This window comes from Macaca nemestrina, chromosome 20, assembly GCF_043159975.1.
Source record: "Macaca nemestrina isolate mMacNem1 chromosome 20, mMacNem.hap1, whole genome shotgun sequence".
Classification (NCBI taxonomy): Eukaryota; Metazoa; Chordata; class Mammalia; order Primates; family Cercopithecidae; genus Macaca; species Macaca nemestrina.
This window is the reverse complement of record NC_092144.1, coordinates 44515302-44537832: the sequence shown is the minus strand read 5'-3', so window position 1 is coordinate 44537832 and position 22531 is coordinate 44515302. Positions and strand designations below refer to the sequence as shown.

General features: G+C 48.8%; 1 protein-coding gene across 4 annotated transcripts; it reads right to left on the bottom strand.

The window, feature by feature from the left end:
- Positions 1–6683: 6683 nt before the first annotated feature.
- LOC105495543 (FXYD domain containing ion transport regulator 5) lies at positions 6684–22429 on the bottom strand. 4 transcript variants are annotated; one of them, XM_011765233.3, is made up of 9 exons: positions 22349–22429; positions 21547–21607; positions 19633–19713; positions 18418–18474; positions 16017–16115; positions 12296–12385; positions 10387–10416; positions 10234–10308; positions 6684–6999 (listed from the first exon to the last, which is right to left on the bottom strand). In XM_011765233.3, exons 2-9 carry the CDS (start codon positions 21605–21607, stop codon positions 6950–6952), a joined length of 543 nt encoding a protein of 180 aa, XP_011763535.2. In that variant the 5' UTR covers positions 22349–22429; the 3' UTR covers positions 6684–6949. The 4 variants fall into 4 exon arrangements, with proteins under 4 accessions (XP_011763535.2, XP_011763537.2, XP_070942409.1 ...); XM_011765235.3 differs by having other exon boundaries at positions 22289–22424; XM_071086308.1 differs by lacking the exon at positions 6684–6999 and having other exon boundaries at positions 7007–10308.
- Positions 22430–22531: the final 102 nt, after the last annotated feature.

Genomic DNA, 22531 nt, shown 5'->3' with positions numbered 1-22531 from the left:
ACCCAAGGAGCTTCTCTCTCCACCCCAATCAGGAGCCCCCATTGTGCACGTCAGCTTCAGCATCTGGCTGCTCTGTCTGAGATCCAGAGATCAGAAAATCATCACTACCCAGGACAGAACTGTCTTTTTGTTTTCAATATTCTTGTTTTGGATTGAGTTATAACTTACTGTGTTAGTTCATTTTGCATTGCCATAAAAGAATACTTGAGAGAGTAATTTATAAGGAAAAGAGATTTCTTTGGCTCATGGTTCTTCAGGCTATACAAGCACAGCACCAGCATCTGCTTGGCTTTTGGTGAAGAGGCCTCAGGAATCTTTTACTCATAGTGGGAAGTGAAGGGATAGCAGGCGTGTCCCATGGCAAGAGCAGGAGCAAGAGAGAGACGGGAGGAGGTGCCAGGCTCTTTAAACAACCAGCTGTCACGTGAGCTAACAGGGCAAGAACTCAACACACAACCATGGGGAGGGCACCAACCCATTCATGAGGGATCCACCCCCATGACCCAATCGCCTCCCACCAGGCCCTCCTCCAACATCGGGGATCACATTTCAACATGAGATTTGGAGGGGACACACATCCAAATTCACTTACACATAGTAAAGTGTACAAATCTTTTCTTCTTCTTTTTTTTTTTTTTTCCTTTGAGACAGGGTCTTGCTCCATCACCCAGGCTGGAGTCCAGTGGTGTGATCTCGGCTCACTGCAAACTCCGCCTCCCATGTTCAGGCGATTCTCCTGCTTCAGCCTCCTGAGGAGCTGGGATTACAGGCATGCACCACCATGCCCAGCTAATTTTTATATTTTTAGTAGAGATGGAGTTTCATCATGTTGGCCAGGCTGGTCTTAAACTCCAGGCCTCAAGTGATCCACCTGCCTTGGCCTCCCAAAGTGTTGGGACTACAGGCATGAGCCACTGCGCAAAGCCCTCGAAACTTAATTGTACAATTTGATCATCTGATCAATATATGGACATGTAATCTGCACCACTGTCATCAGGGCACAGAACATTTCAATCCTTCCAGAAAGTTCTTTCATGCCCCTTTTCAGTCTCTCCCCACCTCCTGCTGACATAGTAGAGGCCACTACTATTCTGACTTTTATCACTGTTAACCAGTTTTGCATATTTCAGAACTTCATATAAATGGAATTATATAGTCTGTGCTCTTTCCTATATGGCTTCTTTCACTCAGGACAATGCTTTTGAGATTCATTCATGTGTTGTGTAGCTCAGTCTTTCTTCCTTCCACAGTTTGTAATTCGCTCACTTGTGCTGATGGACATTAGGATTGTTTCTAGTCTTTTTGCTGTTACGGATATTGCTGTAAACGTTTGCATGTGAGTCTTTGTGTGAACATATGGATTGATTTCTCTTGGATAAATACTTAAGAGTTGAATTGCTGGGTCACAGGTTAAGTGCACATTTACCTTTTTAAGAAACTGCCAGTTTTCTTTTCTTTCTTTCTTTCTTTCTTTTTTTTTTTTTTTTTTTTTTTTTTTTGAGACCGAGTCTTATTCTGTCACCCAGGCTGGAGTACAGTGGTGTGATCTTGGCTCACTGCAACCTCTGCCTCCTGGGTTCAAGTAATACTCCTGCCTCAGCCTCCTGGGTAGCTGGGATTACAGACGCCCGCCACCACACTCAGCTAATTTTTGTATTTTTAGTAGAGATGGGGCTTCACCATGTTGGCCAGGCTGGTCTCAAACTCCTGAGCTCAGATGATCTTCCAGCCTCAGCCTCCCAAAGTGCTGGGATTACAGGTGTGAGCCATCACACCCGGCCGAGAAACTGTCAGTTTTCTAAAGTGATTGTACCCCTTTCTGGTCCAGCTACAAATGGAAATTCCACTTGCTCCACATCCTCTTCCCACTTAGAAGTGTCTGTCTTTTTAATTTTAGTCATCCTAGTGGGTGTGTGGTGGTATCTCATTGTGATTTTCATTTATTTTTACTGATGACTGTTGATATTGAACATCTTTTCATGTGCTTATTGGCCATTTAGATCTTCCTTCCTTCCTTCCTTCCTTCCTTCCTTCCTTCCTTCCTTCCTTCCTTCCTTCCTTCCTTCCTTCCTTCCTTCCTTTCTTTCTTTCTCTTTCTTTCTTTCTTTCTTTCTTTCTTTCTTTCTTTCTTTCTTTCTTTCTTTCTTTCTTTCTCTCTCTCTCTCTCTCTCTCTTTCTTTCTTTCTCTCTCTCTCTCTCTCTCTCTCTCTCTCTCTCTCTCTCTCTCTCTCTCAAAATGGAGTCTCTCTGTTGCCCAGGCTGGAGTGCAGTGGCAGAATCTCAGCTCACTGAAACCTCCGCCTCCCAGGCTCAAGCGATTCTCCTGCCTCAGCCTCCTGAGTACCTGGGACTACAGGTGCCCACCACCACGCCTGGCTAATTTTTGTATTTTAATAGAGATGGAGTTTTGCCATGTTGGCCTGGCTGGTTTCGAACTCCTGACCTCAGGTGATCTGCCTGCCTCAGCCTCCCAAAGTGCTGGGATTACAGGGGTGAGCCACCATGCTTGGCCATTGTAGATATTCTTTTATGAGCATAACTGCCTTTTAGTACATACAAGGCTAGTGACTGGACACTGGAATAGTACAGCCAAAAAAACTCAACACTTTCACTATCCTATGAGCTCACAGCAAACAGCAAATGGCACAGAAAGATGGTCTCTTTTGGTCTTCCAAGTCTCCTGCAAGGGCCTCTAATTAGCAGAGCTGAATCCACACCCAAAACCACATCTTTGAGCACATCTGGGAAATACAGTATTAGCGTTTTCATCTCTACCCCATGGAAGATAGAATGAGTGGGGAGAGAACACCGAGGACCAACCCCACTCATCCTCCACTTGAGTTAGCACTGCCTCTATTCTACACAAGGACGCTGTCAGGTATTCTCCTGAACTGACATGGTAGCACACGACGTGGTTTTAGGCCCCAAACAAGGTAAAATCACATTGAGTCACATGGCCAGAAAGTAAATCACCTTTGAATATCTCTTCTTTTTTTGCTTGTTTTTGAGATGGAGTCTCACTCTGTCGCCCAGGTTGGAGTGCAGTGGTATGATCTTCGCTCACTGAAACCTCCACCTCTTGGGTTCAAGTGATTCTCCTGCCTCAGCCTCTCAAGTAGCTGGACTACAGGCAGGCGCCACCACGCTTGGCTAATTTTTGTATTTTTAGTAGAGATGGGGTTTCACCATGTTGGACGGGCTGGTCTCAACCTCCTGACCTCAGGTCATCCACCTGCCTCGGCCTCCCAAAGTGCTGGGATTACAGGCATGAGCTGCTGCCCCTGGTCTTGAATATCTTAATCCATCAAATGAGATGAGGGAGAAAGTCTCTATAGTAAGGAATTAATTTTACCCCAAAGAAAGGGCTGACTTTTGGCCTTGCTGTTGGAAGATAATCTCTAAACCCTTGGAATATTCTGCCTGATAAGAGTGTCTCTATTTACATAGGGACCTAGGGCCATGCCAGATCATTTCTAACAGTGTGATTTCCGGTGGGGGCTGTGGGCCACACAGTATCAGCTCCACCCCGGAGGGGCTGGAAACTAATGTCGGTCACACATGTGGTCAATTACGTCTATGTGACTGAACCCCAGTAAAAACCCTGGACGCCAAGGCTCGAGTGGGTTTTCCTGATTGGCAACACTCTGCGTGTACTGTCCCACATGGGTACCCACAGAAGACAGTGCTGGGCGGAGACAGCTGGAAGCTTTGCACTTGGGACATTCCTGGATGCTTCCTCACGTGTCTCTGTCCTTGGCTGGCTTTCATCTGTTTCCTTTCACTCTAATAACCCATAACTGTGAGTCTGAGAGCATTCAGTGAGTTCCGTGAGTCCCTGTAGTGAATTGTCAAACCCTCGGGAACCCTCAAACCTGCAGCTGGTGTCAGAAGTGAGAGTTCTCCTGGGCCTCCCAAACCCTGCAGTTTCTTTGGGCAGCAGCGTGGGGACCACCTCCCTGATATTTGAGGGTCTCCCTCCAACACCACAGACCCAGGCCTCTGGTTCAGAGCCCTCTGCAAGAAACTCCAGACCCAGCTAGAATGCAGCATAACATCTTCATTTCTTTTCACTGAATGTATTTATTTATTTCTTTGACAGAGTCTCACTCCGTCGCCCAGGCTGGAGTGCAGTGACACGATCTCACCTAATTGCAGCCTCTGCCTCCTGGTTTCAAGCAATTTTTGTGCTTCAGCCTCCTGGGTAGCTGGGACTACAGGCGCGCAACACCACACTCAACTAATTTTTGTATTTTTATGTAGTAGAGACGGGGTTTCACCATGTTGGCCTTGTTGGTCTCGAACTCCTGACTTCAGGTGATCTGCCTGCCTCGGCCTCCCAAAGTGCTGAGATTACAGGCGTGAGCCACTGCACCTGGCCTTGGATTTATCTTTATAGCTATCTTCTATCTATATTAAGCAGTACTGATTTTCCATATATGATTGCAGGTTTTAAAATAAATATGTTTAAGCTAAAAAGGGAGTTGATCTTTCAAAAGAGAGAATAATAGTACAGATGGGGTGAAAATATGTCAGAAGTTGGTAGCATGTGATGATTGAAGTTTAAGAACTATTGTCCTAGAAACATCTTGCACACACCGACTGGCACCACCCCGCCAGCAGGCAAACATAGCTGTCAGCATTTCCTGTTCTAAGCAGAAATTTATCTTCCCTACCACAACCTATGTCCCCCACTCCCCAGTGCTTCTCAACGTTTTCAAAAAGCGACCTGCAGTATGAAATGCATTTCATAGCACACTATCATGTATACTGTTAGGTTGAGCCATATGACATTGCTAGTTTTATAGGTCAAACACATTTGAATATTGCCATTTTCAAATGATTCAATTTAATAGACATACTCAGGCTAGGCAAGGTGGCTCATGCCTGTAATCCCAGCAATTTGGGAGGCCGAGGTGGGCAGATCACCTGAAGTCAGGAGTTCGAGACCAGCCTGGCCAACATGGCGAAATCCCACCTCTACTAAAAATACAAAAATTAGCCAGGCGTGATGGTGGGCATCTGTGATCTCAGCTGCTTGGGAGCTTGAGGCAGGAGAATCGCTTGAACCTGGGAAGCGGAGGTTACAGTGAGCTGAGATCGCTCCACTGAGCTCCAGCTTGAGAGACAGAGTGAGACGCCATCTCAAAAAAAAAACAAAAAAAAAAGACATAATCCATTACATATATAAATATATACTCATATCTAGATGACATCCCCTCCTGATCAGTTAGACATCTGTTCTGCTTTAGGTGGTAGGTGCAAATAATGAAATAATTTTAGTATCCCCCTGTATGTGCATAATATACATATTATAACATATATATGTATACATATATAATGTATATAACATGCTATATATTATATATAGTCTTACATTTGAGATTAGTGATGCAGTAATAACATAATGATGCATTAAAACAATATGTTATTGTAATTATAATTGTCATATTCTATACATTATATATATTATTATATTACATACAATGTTTATGACATGCTATGCATATTATATATATACAATCTTACACTTGTTATTAGTGATGTACTAATGTCTTTTTAAAATTATTCTTTCTTTCTCTCTTTTTTCTTATGCTACTCAGAGCCCACTAAACTGATTTAGTAACCCATGAATGGGCTGTGACCTGAAGTTTGTGAAACATGGTTATGCAAGCCCTGTGACCAGGACCTTGTCTCTTGACTTTGGCATGACCCTTAAGCCTGGGTAGAGCTCTGGTCTAAGTCCTGCACTTCAGGGGCCCTGCTGTGGCCTAATCTGGTGGAGCCAAGGGCCTTTAGGAAGTGCCCACCAGCACCTATGCTCTTCTTGACCAAGTTCTAGATCCCTAGGACCCCTGAATTCCTCTCTCAAATTGCTCTGAGCCCATGCCGGGGCCTGCAAGGCCTTCTTGGTGGACACATTCCTAAGCCAAGAAGTGGCCCAGATGGTGGCCATATGTGTATTAGGGGCTATAGATGGAACTTGGAGGTGCAGGCTGTGGCGTCAACACTCATGTATGCAAGGCCCCTCCCAGTGTGGGAAGGGACTAGAAGTAGGAAGGAGAGGGGATCCCTGTGATCTGGGACTTCCAAACCCTTAAAAATGTTAAGGGTGAGCTGACACTGGGTACCTGCTCCCGTGGGGACCATACCAGTGTTCTCAAACTGCCTGCAGGCAGAAGCCAGCCTTGGCTCTCTCTCTGGCCAGAGTCACCCAGCACACAGAGTCACCTGCACCCACCTACCACCATCCTGTCTGCCACACACTAGACTGGCTTCCTTCACTTTATTCCCTGCCTTGGCTTTTTTTATTTTTCTTTTTTAGAAACAGGATCTCACTCTGTCACCCAGGCTGGAATACAGTGGCTCAATCACAGCTCACTAAAATCTCGACCTCCTGGGCTCAAGCAGTTCTCCTGCCTCAGCCTCCTGAGTAGCTGGGACTCTAGGCATGCACCCCACGCCCAGTTAATATTTTTATTTTTTGTAGAGACAAGGTCTCACTATGTTGCCCAGACTGGTCTTGAACTACTGGCCTCAAGTGATCCTCCCGCCTCAGCCTCCCAAAGGGCTGGGGTTATAGGTGTGGGTCACCATGTCCAGCCTTTGTTTATTCCTTGAGGGCCCCAAGGCAGCCCCTGCCTCCTCTTTCCACTCCCCTGTCCCAAATGATCAGAGATCCTGGGGAAAAGACCACAGTGCTTTACTTTTTGTCTGAACAGAGGAGATAACTTGAGGGACAGTCCCCAAGGCGCCAGGCAGCCTTCAGGGGCGGGTAGGGTTGGGGGAGGTAGGAGACTCGGACCGGCAGCCCTGGCTCCAGCTTCATCGTCTGTGCCTTCCCTCTCTCGCCAGGCTCTTCGAGGGGATGCAGGAGGCTGGGCACGGTGAGCTGGCAGGGGGCTTGGTCTTGGGGTGCTCAGCGGGTTGTCGGTTCCTGTTTCTGATGGGCTCACCTGCAATAATTCCGGCATAACCCGGACAGCTGTCTGCATTTGCCACCTGTGGGGGAAGGAAATGGTTCAGTCATGAGCTACAGCGATATTGATTCTTCTTGTGTGTTCTGGGGCTGGGGAAGCAGGTGGATCAACCCTGCCCCTAGGGAAGCTCAAAGGCAGCTCCATAAACAAATGATGGAGAAACGCACTGAGAAGCCCTGCGAGAGGCGCTTCCCACACAGGCTCACAGATGAGCCGTTTGGGAACTCCCATTATTTTGTATGTCACTTATTCATTCATTCAGGCACTAAGAACACAGGTGAGGACAAAGAAAAAAATCCCTGCCCTGGCAGAGTTGTCTTTCTATGGGGAAAGACCAACGAGGAGAAAAATAACAAAGTCAAATGTGTGAAGGCACTACGTGGGATGGTGTTAAGTCCCATGATGGGAAATAAGGCCAGGAAGGAGGCATGGAGGCCCAGGAGCTGGGCTCATTCTCACAGGAGTGGCTACTGGGGCTTCAGTGAGGAGGTGACTTTTTTTTTTTTTTTTTTTTGAGACAGAGTCTTGCTGTGTCGCCCAGGCTGGAATGCAGTGGTGCAATCTCAGCTCTCTGCAACCTCCACCTCCTGGGTTCAAGTGATTCTCCTGCCTCAGCCTCCCGAGTAGCTGGGATGACAGGCACATGCCACCACGCCCAGCTAATTTTTGTATTTTTAGTAGAGACGGGGTTTCACCATGTTGGCCAAGCTGGTCTTGAACTCCTGGCCTCAAGGGATCCACCTGCCTTGGCCTCCCAAAGTGCTGAGATTACATACGTGAACCACTGCGGCCCGCCAAGGAGGTGACATTTGAGCAAAGGTCTGAAGGAGGTAAGGGAGACAACTGGAGGAAGGGTGTTACAGGCAGAGGGAACAGCAGTGCAAAGGCCTTGAGGTAGGAGGACACAGATGGGCTCCAGAGACTCATCTGTGGCTGGTCCAGAGTGAGGGAGGGGGGGCCTTAGAAGCCAAGGGTACTTTAGAAAACACCGGCCACCCTTGCCTCCTCCAGCCCCTCAGCTCTCTGGCCTCATCTTCTTCTACTCTCCCGCAGCCTATCCTGTCCTGGCTACTTGGCTTCCTCCGCTGCTACAGCAATGGGCGCAGCTCATTCCTGCCTCCAGGGCTTGGCACTTGCTGCCCTCTCTACCTGGTGATTCATCTTCTCATCATCAGGTGTCAGTTCCAATTTCACCACTCCAGGGAGGTCTTCTCTCCCCACCCCTCTCTTCCCCGTCACTCTGCTTTATTTGGCAAGTATCTTTCTCTGTATCCACTCATTCATGCATTTATTTGCTTATCATCTTCTCCTGACCAGATGTGAGCTCCTGAGGACAGGGACCAGGGCTGCTTGTCACCACCATGCCCCCAGTATCACCCAGCATAGGTTTGGCACAGACGAGATGCCCACAAGTATTTGCTGTTGGAAAAATACATGGCCCCAGAGCTAACGTTCAGGCTCTGCTCTCACACAAACCTGGGTCCAATCCTTCACTGATTCTTTTTTTTTTTTTTTAATTAAAAAAAATTATTTGTGTAGAGACAGGGTCTTGCCATTTTGCCCAGGTTGGTCTTGAAACCCTGGGCTCAAGCCATCCTCCCACCTTGGTCTCCCAAAGTACTGGGATTAGTGAGCCACTGTGACCCGCCAGCAAATGAATTCACTGACTCTTATGTGCTGCGTGACCTTAGGCAAACTCCTTAACTCTCTGAGCCTTAACTTCACCACTGGGGTGAGAATAGAGCCTGGCGCAAAGTCAGGATCAACACACACATGTTGCATAAACGAGGCAAGAGTGCTTGACTCTCAGATTCAGTGGGGATTACGCATATATCAGGAATCATGTTTTATGATTGTTAGAATTCTGCCTCTCCCCTTAAGGCAAAAAAAGATGTGACTATGCTCATTTTCTTGATAAGGAAGTTGGACAAGAGAGGTAATGAAACTTGGCATTCATTATACAGATTAACTGACAGCTTGTGTTTTATTTCACCCACAACATTTTGAAAATCTTTTTTAAAAATTAGTTTCTCTGCTTGTTATTCTGCCTTTCCCCACACCTTCCTGTCCCTGCGTTGGGCCCTGGGCCCCTCACCCTCTAGTTAAGCATTGGCAGGAGACAGTGGGGTGGGAGGAGAGGGAGGTTTAGGCATCTGATCCCTACCACCCCTGCTCCCTCCTGGTTTGGTCACAAGTGAGGCAGTGGCTGGAACCCTCTTTCTGAGACCACAGCTCCTGCCAGCAGCCCCACCCCCAGTTCCATCTCTCACCAGGCCTCCTGCAAAGCCAGTATCTCCTCTCGTCCCTCAGGCTGGGGGATAACAGGTCTCCATCCTTGCTGGTCCTAGGGCACTGCACCATCTCATTACCCAGACTGTACCTCGGAGATATCACTCTATTAAGTTCTCCAGTTAACCCTTTGCAGGTCCTTCTGCCACCTGCCATGAATCTGATCAACACAGCTGTCAACATGTGGGTACCAAAAGATTTTACAGAAACATTAAACTCTTAAAAGAGTAGTTACTCTGGCTGCTCCAAGCCTCTATTCTTGCTGGATTGAGTGGGTGAGGTTGTTCCATGAGGCATTTAATCCTCAAGTGTCTCCTCCCAACACAGCCTTGTTTAACCCTTGTTCCCTGCCGGGCCGGGGTGCAGTGAGCTTGTGACTGCTGGGGTGGTATGCTGACTGCCAAACGGCCCTTAGTCTCTACCCCTCCCTGTCAGTATCCACGTCCTTTGCCATGTGACTTTGCCTGTCTTCCCATCAAGAGGTGGAGTCTATTTCCTTGAGTGAAGCCCAGCCTTGTGACTTGCTTTGACCTATGGAATGAGGCAGAAGTGATAATGGCCAGTTCTGAGCCTACATGCATTCACTGTCTCTTAGACCCCTGCCACCACCATGTGAACAAGCCCAGGCTAGCTTAGTGAAGGATAAGATGATGAGGCAAGGAGCCAAGGTGCCCCAGAAACAGAGTTTCCTGCTGACCCACAACTGAACTCAGATGCAAGAGTAAATCCAGTTGAGACCAGAAGAATCATCCAGCTGAGCCCAGCCTACATTTTCAAACTGTGGTCTTGAGAGCTCAATAAATGGTCATTATTTTAAACCACTGAATTCTGTGGTGGTTTGTATGGATATGCAGCTAATAGATACCTCATTTAAAACAAAATTGCCCAGGGACCTTTGAGAACCCAGCCCTCAGTCATAAGCCCCCTCCTGGTCTTGGTGCCCTTCCCACCCAACCCCAGTTCTCACTGGTGAGGATGATGATGCCTGTGATGAACAGCACAGCTGCGACCAACAGCCCCCGTTTCCGGAGGGTGTGTTCATCTGCAGAGAGAAAAATGAGGGGTAGAGTCAGAGGGGCCTTCACCTTTCCTTCCCCACATCTTCCTGTGGATAACTTACCATAGAAGAAGGGGTCATCCTCGTGAAAACCTGGAGAGGCAGACAAAGAGCAAGTCAGGGTTCAGCAAAGGTTTGTGAAGTGAATATAAGAATGGCAAAGTCAGGAAAGGGGACACCTGGGTACCCTTAGAACAAAAACCAAAATCCTCACCATGGCACACAATCTGGTTCCCATTATTCCTCTAATCTCATTTCCTCCCCATTCCCCTCACTCCCTGCACTCCAGTCCTATCGGCCTCCCTGCTGTTGAACATGCAGGCACCTTCTCACCTCAGGGCCTTTGTACTGGCTGTTTCCTATGCCTGGAACACACTTTCCCTAGACATCCGCATGACTCCCTCCTTCACTCCCTTCCCAGTGGGGCCCTCCCTGGTTTTGTATATGAAATACAGGTTGACTATCCCTAATCCCCAAATCCAAAATCCAAAATGCTCCCAAATCTGACACTTTCTGATGTCACGTCAGAGGTGTTTGAACCAGAGCAACTCCATCTCGAATAGGATAAAATAAGGCTGAGACCTACTGGGTTGTATTCCCCAGAGGTTAGACATTGTTAGTCATAGGATGAGACAGGAGGTTGGCACAAGATACAGGTCATGAAGGCCTTGCTGATAAAACAAGTTGCAGTAAAGAAGCCAGTTAAATCCACCAAAACCAAGATGGCAATGAGAGTGACCTCTGGTCATCCTCACAGCTCATTATACGTTATTTATAACACATTGGCATGCTAAAAGACACTCAAATACCAGCACCATGACAGTTTACAAATGCCATGCAATGTCAGGAAGTTACCCTATACAGTATAAAAAGGGGAGAAACCCTCAGTTCCAGGAATTGCCCACCCCTTTCCCAGAAAACTCATGAATCCATCCCTTGTTTAGCATATAATCAAGAAACAACCATAAAAATAGGCTGCTCTGTCTATGGAGTAGCCATTCTTTATTCCTTTACTTTCTTAATAAACTCTATGGACTCACTCTGAATTATTTTTTGGTGCAAGATCCAAGAGCCCTCTCTTGGGGTCTGGATTGGGACCCCTTTCTGGTGACAGTCTGACATGGCACCGAAAGGAAGTGCCCATTGGAACATTTTGGACTTCAGATTTTTGGGTCAGGAATGCTGAACTGGTAAGTATAATGCAAATATTCTAAAACCCGAAATCTGAAAGACTCCTGGTCCAAAGCATTTTGGATAAGGAATATTCAACCTGTACTCCCCAGTCACTCTCTAACCCTACTTTATTTTTCTTGATAGCAAGTTAAAATCAACTGATACATAATTATTATGATTATTTCTTGTTGTGTTTCTCTTACCACTAGAATAGTAGTTCCATGAGGGCAGAGATTTTGTCTGGCTTGTTCACCACCCTATCTCTGTCCCCTAGAACCTAGCCTAGCACACAACAGGTACTCAGTGAATATTTGTTGAATGAATGGATGAATGGTCTCTATGTGACCCATGGGCATATCATTTCCATTCATTCACTCGGGAGTTGACTGGGCAGGAAGTGGAGGATAAGATCACCAGGGAAAGAATCAAATTGCCCCTAGAAACAGAGCTCCCTGCTGACCCACAACTGACCTCAGAGACTTGAGTAAGTCCAGCTGAAACCAGAAGAACCAGCCAGCTGAGCAAACCCTAGATTTCCAAATTGCAGAAATGAGAGCTAAATAAAGTTATCATTTTAAGCCACTGAGTTTTTAGGTGGTTTGTATGCAGCAATAATTTATGCATTCATTTATCTATTCAGACATTTATCATGTGCCCACCCTCTGCCAGACTTGAAGTCATTTACTCTCCCATCACGTGTTTACTGAGAACTATTCTGTGCTGGGCTGTATTCCAGGTGCTGGAAATACACAGTGAACAGAAAATAGCCTGCTTCCAGTCTAGGGAGGCAATTACTGACCAGATGGCTTGAGGGTCTGGGGGTCTGTCTGGACGTCTGTGCTTGGGGATGGTCTCTCAGACAGCGTCGTGGTGTCTTCAGTGGGATGAGCTGAGAGAGTGGCCATCAGTGGAGGGCAGGAGTGAGCCATGGAGGCAGAAACAAGGGATATTACTGAGAGTCTGCATCTGGAAGAAATCCCTCTCCCACATCTACACAGCTGGTGTGCAGGGTCAGGCATCCCCCCTACTCCATACCAGCGGCAATAAGTAATGGCAGGCATTAAAATGCTGAAATAAGCATGTACCCCCTGGTTATGACTATCTGATCTGCCTCAATCCCTGAGGGACTCCAGACACCTCTCCTAAGACCTTTTGGCCCACACTATAATCCAGGAGATAAAGGAACTAAAAAGCAACACCTGCCAGGGACTCTGACCCAGCTACATAGTCTGGAGACACTTTTAAAACATTCTGAATATTGTCCAGGTGCAGCAGCTCATGCCTGTAACCCCAGCACTTTGGGAGACTGAGGCGGGCAGATCACCTGAAGCCAGGAGTTCAAGACCAGCCTGGCCAACACAGTGAAACCCCGTATCTACTAAAAATACAAATATTAGCCGGGACTGGTGGCACACGCCTGTAATCCCAGGTATGCGGGAGGCTGGCAGGAGAATTGCCTGAACGCGGGAGGGGGAGTTTGCAGTGAGATGAGATTTCACCACTGCACTCCAGTCTGGGCAACAGAGCAAGACTCCATCTCAAAAACAACAACAACAACAAAACTATTCTGAATATCATTTCTGCCCCCAGGACGGAAAATACCAAAGGATTCTTCTCTTGAAAAAAAAAAAAGGGCTGGACGTGGTAGCTCACGCCTGTAATCCCAGCACTTTGGGAGGCTGAGGCAGGCGGATCATGAGGTCAGGAGATTGAGACCATCCTGGCTAACATGGTGAAACCCCGTCTCTGCTAAAAATACAAAAAAGTTAGCCGGGTGTGGTGGCAGGCACCTGTAGTCCCACCTACTCGGGAGGCTGAGGCAGGAGAATTTTGAACCAGGGAGGAGGAGCTTGCAGTGAGCTGAGATTGTGCCACTGCACTTCAGCCTGGGTGAAAGTGCAAGACTCTGCCTCAAAAAAAAAAAAAAAAAAATCAGTACCTCCAAAGAAAAGGCCTCCCCCAGCACTGAGAAGTGCCACCACACCACATCTGAGGCCTCAACAAGAAGCCAGCAGGCAGAGAAGCTCCCTCATGAAACCCAAGTTCCCTGGAACTATCTCGGTGCCCCACACCCTAAATAGGAACTGGCAGCCAAGGATTACAAGATATTCAGGGAATGCATTGCCCAGAGGAAGGCATAAGCCAGATCAACGGCAGAGACCACAGGAATGCAAAGGACAGCCATACTGGTGTGCAGTGCTCATGCACCCCGGGGCAAGACAGTCTAGACTCAAATTCTGGTTCTACCACTCTTGGCTGTATTGCCTAAGGCAAGCTGAGTAACCTTTCTGGGCCTCAGTTCCCTTTCCTGTAAAATGGGAGTAATGACAGTTCCCACCACACAGGATGATCACAAGCATCGAATGACTGAATATACAAAAGTTTAGCACAGTGCCCAGCATGAATAAGCTCTCAGCAAAAGTCAGCCTTGGCTGTTAATGTTTGCTCAGCACTCCCTCCTCCTTCTGGAATAACTCCCCCTTTCTTTGTGGGAGGACATTGCCCTCCCTTCCCCAGTTATAACCCAGGCTACAAAAGGAAGTATGTGACCTTCCCTGAGACCTTTGAAATCCCAAGTAGGGATATTGAGTGACAGCTAGGTACTATAGACTGAATTCTATCCGCCCCACGGAATTCCGTATGTGATGGTATTTGGAGCGAGGGCTTTTGGGAGGTAATTAGGGTTAGATAGGATCACGAGGGTGGGGCCCTCATGATGGGATTAGTGCCCTTATAAGAAGACACCAGAGAGCTTGCTCTCAAGCTCACAAGCCCACCCACACATGGAGAGGACATGGTGAAGACAGAGCAAGAGAATGGTTGTCTGTGACCCAAGGGGAGCCCTCGCCGGAAACCAACACTGCTGGCACCTCAATCATGGACTTCCCGTCTCCAGAACTGGGAAAAATTAATTCCTATTATTTAAGTCATCCAGTCGGTGGTATTTTGTTACGGTAACCTGAGCAGATTAAAACCCTAGGTGAAGCCTGGAAGCTTTGAGCTAGGAAGCTCAAATAGGAAGGAGCCATTTCCTTCCTAGGTGGAAGAGAAGCAAAGATAGAGGAGGAAGAGAGGCCTGGGGGCTTTCACGCCCAGCCTCTAAGCAACCCAGAGGCTCAGCAGTGACAGCCATTTATCCTTGATGAATTTCTGTCACATATATCGAGGAACATGGACCAATACATAGAGCAACTCAGGTCAGCAAAGACTCAGTAAATTAATGCAGAGATGTGAGAATGCTTTATCAATTGATAAGTGTGGACACAGCTGCTATCCCCCACCCCCTACAGGTCCACTTTTGTGCAAAACAGAAAACTTCCCTTCTGTAAGGCACTTTATTTCCCTCTGTTGTAGGATTGTTTTAATAGATTCTGTAAGAATGAGATGCTTTACTGCTGTCACTAGAAAACTGGAACAGTTATAAAGACCGACAAAGGGAATAGCATAGCCTCAGAGGTGGTGCTCTTGTTTAGTGCCCAGTCTGCACAACTGTACATGTCTCTCAGCCTGGGAGTGGCCTACACCACAATACTTTCCAGTTGGGGGTCTGCCCCTCAAATAAGGATCATCACACAGGCATTAGAGGCGATCTGTTGCCTTATCTCAGCTCAGTCTCCTTTCCCACACCTTCTGGTAATACTAACTCACTTGTCCAGAGGAAACCCCCCTCTTCCCTGACTGTTGGTCTGTGTGGTTCAGGCATGGCTGGCTGAACCTCTTCTCTAGCCCCAGGGTGAGGCACGAGACTCAGGCCTAACCAATGAGAATAGCTCATTTCTCAGGCTCTCATTGGTTCAGACATGAGCATGTGACTCCAGCTGGACCAATGAGAATCAATTCTAGGCCTCAGGCTAGAAATAATGGGAAAGATTTTGTTCTCCAGCCACCAGATATGTGACCTAAAGTTAGAACTATGGGACCATCTCTGCCATCCAGAGGGGAGAAGTTAGTCGAGAATGAAGACAACAGAACCAAGAGAGGGAACAAAGCATTCATGACAGTGCTTATGCGCCTTGATCCAGCTATGCCTGAAGTGGGATACTTCTAGACTTTCCAGAACTTATACAGCCAATCACTCTTGTATGTGTGTGTGTGTGTGTGTGTGTTTTTAAGGTGAATTTTCTATATTTTGCAACTGAAAAGCTCCTGTTCTAACATTAAGGAGATGTACAAAAAAGAAATATCCACAGGCACATTTTATAGCACCAGCCTCCGAGGGGAACTGATGGCAAGAAAGTTCTACCAGTTAGGGAAACACTGCATACTACATGCTGCCCCTTGGGGATCCTTTGCTGCAAATTAGCTTAATCAAGACTCTCAGAAGTCCTGCCATAAAGAAACATGGTTAACTTTAACTCAGGGTTCCCCAAATAACTTTGACCACAAACCCAAAACATTTTTTTTAAATGTGTTAACAATTCCCCAAACAGGGGCATGGAGAAACGTACTGAGGGAAATGTTGACCTAGATAGATAATTAAATAAAAATCGTAGGCTCTTGCTCTCAGTCCCATGCTGTACCTGTTTTGGTGCTCTTGTGTGTCTCTGGATCTGTCACTAGAGGCCCATCCACTCCTGTCGGTCGCTGGGTCTGGGTCTGGGTCTGGGGTTGTGGTGTTTCTATTCAGGTCAGAAGAGCAAGGAGGGAAGAAGAAAAAAGAGTGAATTGGGGTCGGGCACGGTGGTTCATGTCTGTATTCCCAGCACTTTGGGAGGCCGAGGTGGGCAGATTACCTGAGGTCGGGAGTTCAAGACCAGCCTGACCAACATGGAGAAACCCTGTCTCTACTAAAAATACAAAATTAGCCAGGCATGGTGGCTCATGCCTGTAATCACAGCTACTCGGGAGGCTGAGGGAGGAGAATCACTTGAACCCGGGAGGCGGAGGTTGTGGTGAGCTGAGATTGCGCCATTGCACTCCAGCCTGGGCAACGGGAGCAAAACTCCATCTCAGAAAAAAACTAAGAGGCTGGCAAAACCTGAAGACGTCAATATACCAAGTGTCACTGTAGGGATGGGAAGGGGGACTCTCTCCTGCACACTGCTGGTGGGTGAGGAAGTGGGCACAGCCACTTGGGAAGGCAACTTTTATTTTTACTTTTATTTATTTATTTATTTTTGAGACAGGGTCTCACTCTAGCCTGAGCTGGAGTGTAGTGGTGCAGTGGTGCTCACCGCAGCCTTGAACTCCTGGGCTCAAGTGATTCTCCCACCTTAGCCTCCCAGGTAGCTGGGACTACAGGCACATGCCACCATGCCCAGCTAATCATTTTGTACTTTTTGTAGAGAATAGGTTTTGCTTTGTTGCCCAGGCTGGTCTCAAATTCCTGGGCTCAAGCGATCCACCCGCCTCAGCCTCCAAAAGTGCTGGGATGTCAGGCATGAGCCACCGTGCCTGGGCGGCAGGAGGGCAAATTTTAAAACATGAAGCATGCATGTTCTTTGCCCTGTACTGTTTTGGATAAAAGCACAGGCTCTGGTGCCAGATTCCTGGACTTTGATTCCTGCTGTGTCGGTGACTTGCTGTGAGACCTTGAACCAGTTACTCAGCGCCTCTGTTTCCTTGTCTGTAAAATGGGGACAATGGTAATTTCTGCCTCTTAGGGTTTGCGTGAAGGTTGAATGAGTTAACCTACGCAAAATATTTAGAACTATGACCAGCGCATAGTCAGTACATATTCCAAGTGCGTTTGCTCAAGGAGGAAGGGACAAGGGTGCTTATTGTGGCACTGTGTGTAGACAGAAAAAGCTGGAAACGGCCAACATGTGCATCAAGAAGTGTGTGACTCCATGAGCTGTGACATAGGCGCCTTGTGGAATACCAGGCAGCAGAGAAAACAAAACGAGTCTTTCTGCAGTGATGTGAGAACTTCCAAACATGCCACTGCATGAAGAAGCAAAGCAAGTTGCAGAACAATCATCCGATCTCCTTAAGCTCACACAAACACAGCACACAGTCAGTGCATTTTCTCCAGGTGATACACATGGGATATGGTATCACTGGGGACCTACCCCAATGCTAACAGTGGGGACCTCTCGGAGACAGAGGGAGAGAACAAGGATTGGGGAGGGGAGGTGACAAAGGGGTTTAGTTTTGCCTACAATCATTTCGTTCTTTCCAGGTAGAATGTGTTTACGTACTACTGTGTCTTTAAACATCGATTGAAAAAATTGGGGAGCACTTTTTTTTTTTTGAGACAGGGTCTCGCTCTGTTGCCCAGGCTGGAGTGCAATGGCGAGATCTTGGCTCACTGCAACCTCTGCCTCCGGGTTCAAGTGATTCTCCCACCTCAGCCTTTTGAGTAGCTGGGACTACAGGAGCACACCAATGCACTTGGCAAATTTTTGTATTTTTCTGTAAAGATGGAGTCTCACTGTGTTGCCCAGGCTGGTCTAGAACTCCTGAGCTCAAGTGATCCATCCACCTTGGCCTCTCACAGTACTGGGATTATAGGCGTGATCCACTGTGCCTGGCCGGGAGCACTTTTTGAATTATACTCCAAGAAAACATCCAAAAATTGTTCAAAAAATTCAAAAAAGGGATCAGAGAAAAAAGAGATGAAAGGAAGAAACAAATGGGACTGGCACACAGAGGCTTTCTGGGGGTGTTTGCAAAGTTCTGCTCTTTGACCTGGTTGGTAGTTACATAGGGATTCAATTTAGAGTAAGTCATTACATTGTAAATTTATGGGTTTTGTATTTTTCTATATGCACGCTAATTTCACAATTTCAAAAGTGTTTTGGTTTTCTTTTTCTAAAAAATTGAATGGAGTTGGCTGGCTGCTCCACCCAAAGTAAACCAGGGCATTCAGAGCTGGGGGTAGGGACTGAAATGGGCAACCAAAGACCTAGAATGTCAGAGAAGAGGGGAAACTTTGTTTGCCCTGGTCCTGTCCCCATCCCCTGCCCCTGCGCTACTCACCATCAGCAGGCCAGGTTGGGGTCGGAGGGGTGGCCTGGAGTTCTGTGTAGACTGCGTCTGGAGTCCAGAAACAAGGGGTCAGGGAGAGAACAGGAGAGAGAAAAAGAAGTGGACAAGATCTATGGATGGAGATGCCAAAGATTCCCATAGCAACTCAATTTTAGTGTAATAGAAATGGCTTAATTAATCCAGCCATTTGCTAACTGCTGAAATGTGCTACCAATAGGTCCTCTTCTTTGGGACCTTACGTCCCACAGATGCCACACTACAGCTCTTTCTTCGAGATGCTGGCTGCAAATTAGCTTTCTCAAGACTCTAAGAAGTGCTGCCTAAAAAAAAAAAGTGTTTAGGCCGGGCGCGGTGGCTCAAGCCTGTAATCCCAGCACTTTGGGAGGCCGAGACGGGCGGATCGCGAGGTCAGGAGATCGGGACCATCCTGGCTAACACGGTGAAACCCCGTCTCTACTAAAAAAATACGAAAAACTAGCCGGGCGAGGTGGCGGGCACCTGTAGTCCCAGCTACTCCGGAGGCTGAGGCAGGAGAATGGCGTAAACCCGGGAGGCGGAGCTTGCAGTGAGCTGAGATCCGGCTACTGCACTCCAGCCTGGGCGACAGAGCCAGACTCCGTCTCAAAAAAAAAAAAAAAAAAGTGTTTAACTCAGCCTCCCAAATGCCCTTGCTCTGAGAAAAAGCCCCAGAACTTCCTTTAGGGGCCATCCTTCCCTGACTCTTGGTCCCCTTTATGCAGCAGGTCTGACACCAGCCCTGGTGGAGGTTGGACATGGAACCCAGGCCTGGCCAATCAGCTTCCTATGCCTGTGGCCACAGTGGCCAGCTTAGGGATACGACCTGAGCCTGGCCAAAGATAACTCAGTTCTGGGACATTTGCTGGACTGGGGAAGGGAAATTCTCTTGCTGGGATTCTCAGCAGACAGGATGAGAGCCCCAGGCTTCAAGGGATCATCTTGGCCCCATGAGAAGAGACTCTTCCTGGAAATGAAGACAACACAGAGAAAACAGACCCAAGAGGTAGAGAGAGGTTCCTGATAGCATCATTTGAGCACCTAGATCAAGCCATGCCTGAAGGTCTGTACCTGGACTTTTTCGTTACATAAATCTACATAAATTCCCTTGTTGGGTCCCAGTTTGGGATTTTTGTTGCTGTTGTTATTTGCAATGACAGGATCTTGATAGACATGTCCCTCTTTCCTCACCTGGGGCTGGTGTCGGGACCTGAATGTCCATGATAGTTGGGTCTGCTGAAGAAATGGACGTGGTATACTTCAACGTCTGTCCTAGGGAATCAAAGATGAGAAGTCAGGAGGGAGCCTGGTCCCCCTCCTCTCACCACCCCCGCCCTCCACTCCCTGGTGAAACCTTAGGGGTCCTGTCTGCTGGTGGAATCACTCAGCTTTGACAGTATCAATCCATAATTCTGAAAGGGTTTTCAGCTATGCCAATGCCTGGGAACCCTTCTTCTAGGTCCCCTCCCCGCCCATCCCTGTGGGGTGGGAGAGTCAGTTTAGTCTAGTGAGCCCAGGTGCTAGGGTCAGCCCGGACCCTAGTTTCAAATCCTGCCCCCAACAACTTTCTGGCTGTGTGACCTGGAACAAGTAAAGTCCTTTCTCTGAGCCTCAGTTGCTCCATCTGCAAAGCGGGGATAATAATTGAATCTACTGCACAGGGCTATAGATACGGTGAAATGACACAGAGCAGGGAAACGGTCTCCCACACTGCTTACCATGTAGTCAGTGCTGGATAACTCCACTGCCCCCACCCTTGCCCAGCCTCTGTACCCTCCAGCCTGGACATCCCAGCAGCCTCCTCCCTGGGCTCCCTGCTCCTGTCCCTGCCCCCACAGTCTGTTCCCACCTACAGCCAGAGGGAGCCTGGGACCACCTGAGTCAGGTCAGGGCCTGCCTGGCTCAGAGCCCTGCCCTGGCTGCACTTCGCTCTACATAAAAGCAAAGCCCTCAAGTGGCCCATAGGTCCTCCTCCATCTGGTCCCATCACTTCTCCGTCCTCTCTTCATCCCACTCTGCCCCTTCTCATCCCAATCCAGCCACCCCACCTGCCTGTTATTCTTAAAGCACACCAGACAACACTCAGCCCCCAGACACCTGCAAGGCTCATTCCCTCATTTCCTCCAAGTGTTTGTTGGTCCCAATGTCACCTCCTCAGTGAGGCCCTCCCTGACCACCCAGTTTAAACAATCCTCATTACCTGTACTTTTCTGCAAGCACATAGCACCTCCTAGCACATGATATAATTTACTAATTTGTCTCTCCCCACTAGAGTGTGACCTCTTGTTTTATTCACTGCTGTTTCCCCAGTGCACAGAATATCTAGCACATAGTAGGTGCTCAATAAATATTTGTCAAATGACTGAATGAGTGTATGAAAATCATTTTATGAAGGAGAAGTGAGGGTGCTTTCAGTGGGGCGTGCACTCTGGGTTCTGGGGGCAGGCAGGACAGTTGTTTTCCCAGCTCCCCCACACACTATCCTCTGACACAGCGCACTTCCCTTTGCTGAGCCTCAGTTTCCTCATCAGTAAAATGGGCATGACAACAGGTGTGACTGACTGTCAGAGGCAAAGCCTAACTGAGCTAACACATACCACACACCACACCTGTCATGCAGAAGGGATGCTCAATGACCCCCCGCGGTTCCTGTCTTTCAGGAGACACTTTCCAGGCAAGGCTGAGATGTCACCAACTCGTTGGACCAACCCCAGCTCAACAGATTTGCCTAACTATGTAATGCCCCAGGACCCAGTGATCCTCTTTTTTGGGAGCCGAGGTTTCCTGGCTGCTGAGTAGAAAACTGACACCAATCTCCCCGCCAAATCAAACTCAGTGAGTTCTTCTTGGAGGTGAAATTGGAGGATGCTCAGCAGGACAGGCCTTGGCCAGACTCACTGGAAGCAGCCACCTGGGTTTGAGGTGTCCAAAGAGGGTGTAACGTCGCCCCGCCATAGGGATCCCCACTTCCTGGTGCCGGCTCAGCGGGAGGGTGACAGGGCGGGACAGAACGTTCACACGCGCCAGCCACCCACCCTGCAGCACATGTAGGGCTGGCCTGGCTGGGGGCTCTGGGGCAGGGTGGAGGCCAGAGACGGGTCTTACCTCTGGTGGGGAGAATCAGGCCAACGATGGTGAGAAGACACAGGCGACCAAAGGGCGACATCTGTGGGACCAGGCGATGCTGGGGTCAGCCATGATGTCAGCGAGGCCGGCCTCTGGCAGCCCCCCGGGGATCCTGCAGCCCCTTCCCTGCCCTGAGCAAACACCTCTGGCTTCCAGGACCCCCTGCCAGGGCAGACGGCTGGCCTCAGGGGAAAGGGGAGGGTCTTAGGTGGGGATATCAAACAGTCACCCTGCTTCCTTCCCCTGCAGGTCCCCAAAGAAAACAAGAAGCAACAGATAAATGGATCTCCCAGCAGCTGCAAGGGCCGGCAGGCGCCCCTGAAGCAGAGAAGCACCTCCCTGCGCCTTCCGCCAGGCGCCTATCCCTCACTGGGACTGACGCAAGGAGGGGACTGGGGCAGAGGAGTAGATAGGAGGCCTCTTCCCTCCCCCAGGGGCCCAGAGCCCAGGAGTCGGCAAGGCGGGGAAGGAGGAAGAGTGAGTAACGCCTCCTGCGCTCAGAGGAAAAAGTGAGTTGGTGTCAGGGGCTGCCTTGCAGGGATGGCGCGCTAGGGAGATCTGAGCAGCACTGGTCCGAGGGGGGTGGCAAACAGCTGGGGAGACTGAGGCAGGCCGGCGGGAGCGAGGCAGAGCGGCCCACTGTAGCCCAGGAGAGGAGGCAGAGAGATGTGGGCGTGGATGGGGGACAGAGAGGGGCGGAAGGGGTCAAACCCCTACCCACCTGAGCCCGGCCCGTGGGCAGAGGGGCAGCGGATGGAGGTGGCGCGCGAGAGGCACTTACGTTGGAGCTGGGGGTCCTGAGCCGGCAGCCTAGTGGGGAGAGGGACGCGGCGGTGGCTGCTGCGTCCAGGCGGAGGGTGTGGCCAGGGGAGCGCGAGCGGGCGGGGACCCAGACGGGCTCAGTCATTTCCTCTTGGGTTTCCTGGCTTCAGAGCCCGGGGTGGGAGCAGGAGGGGGAGCCGCT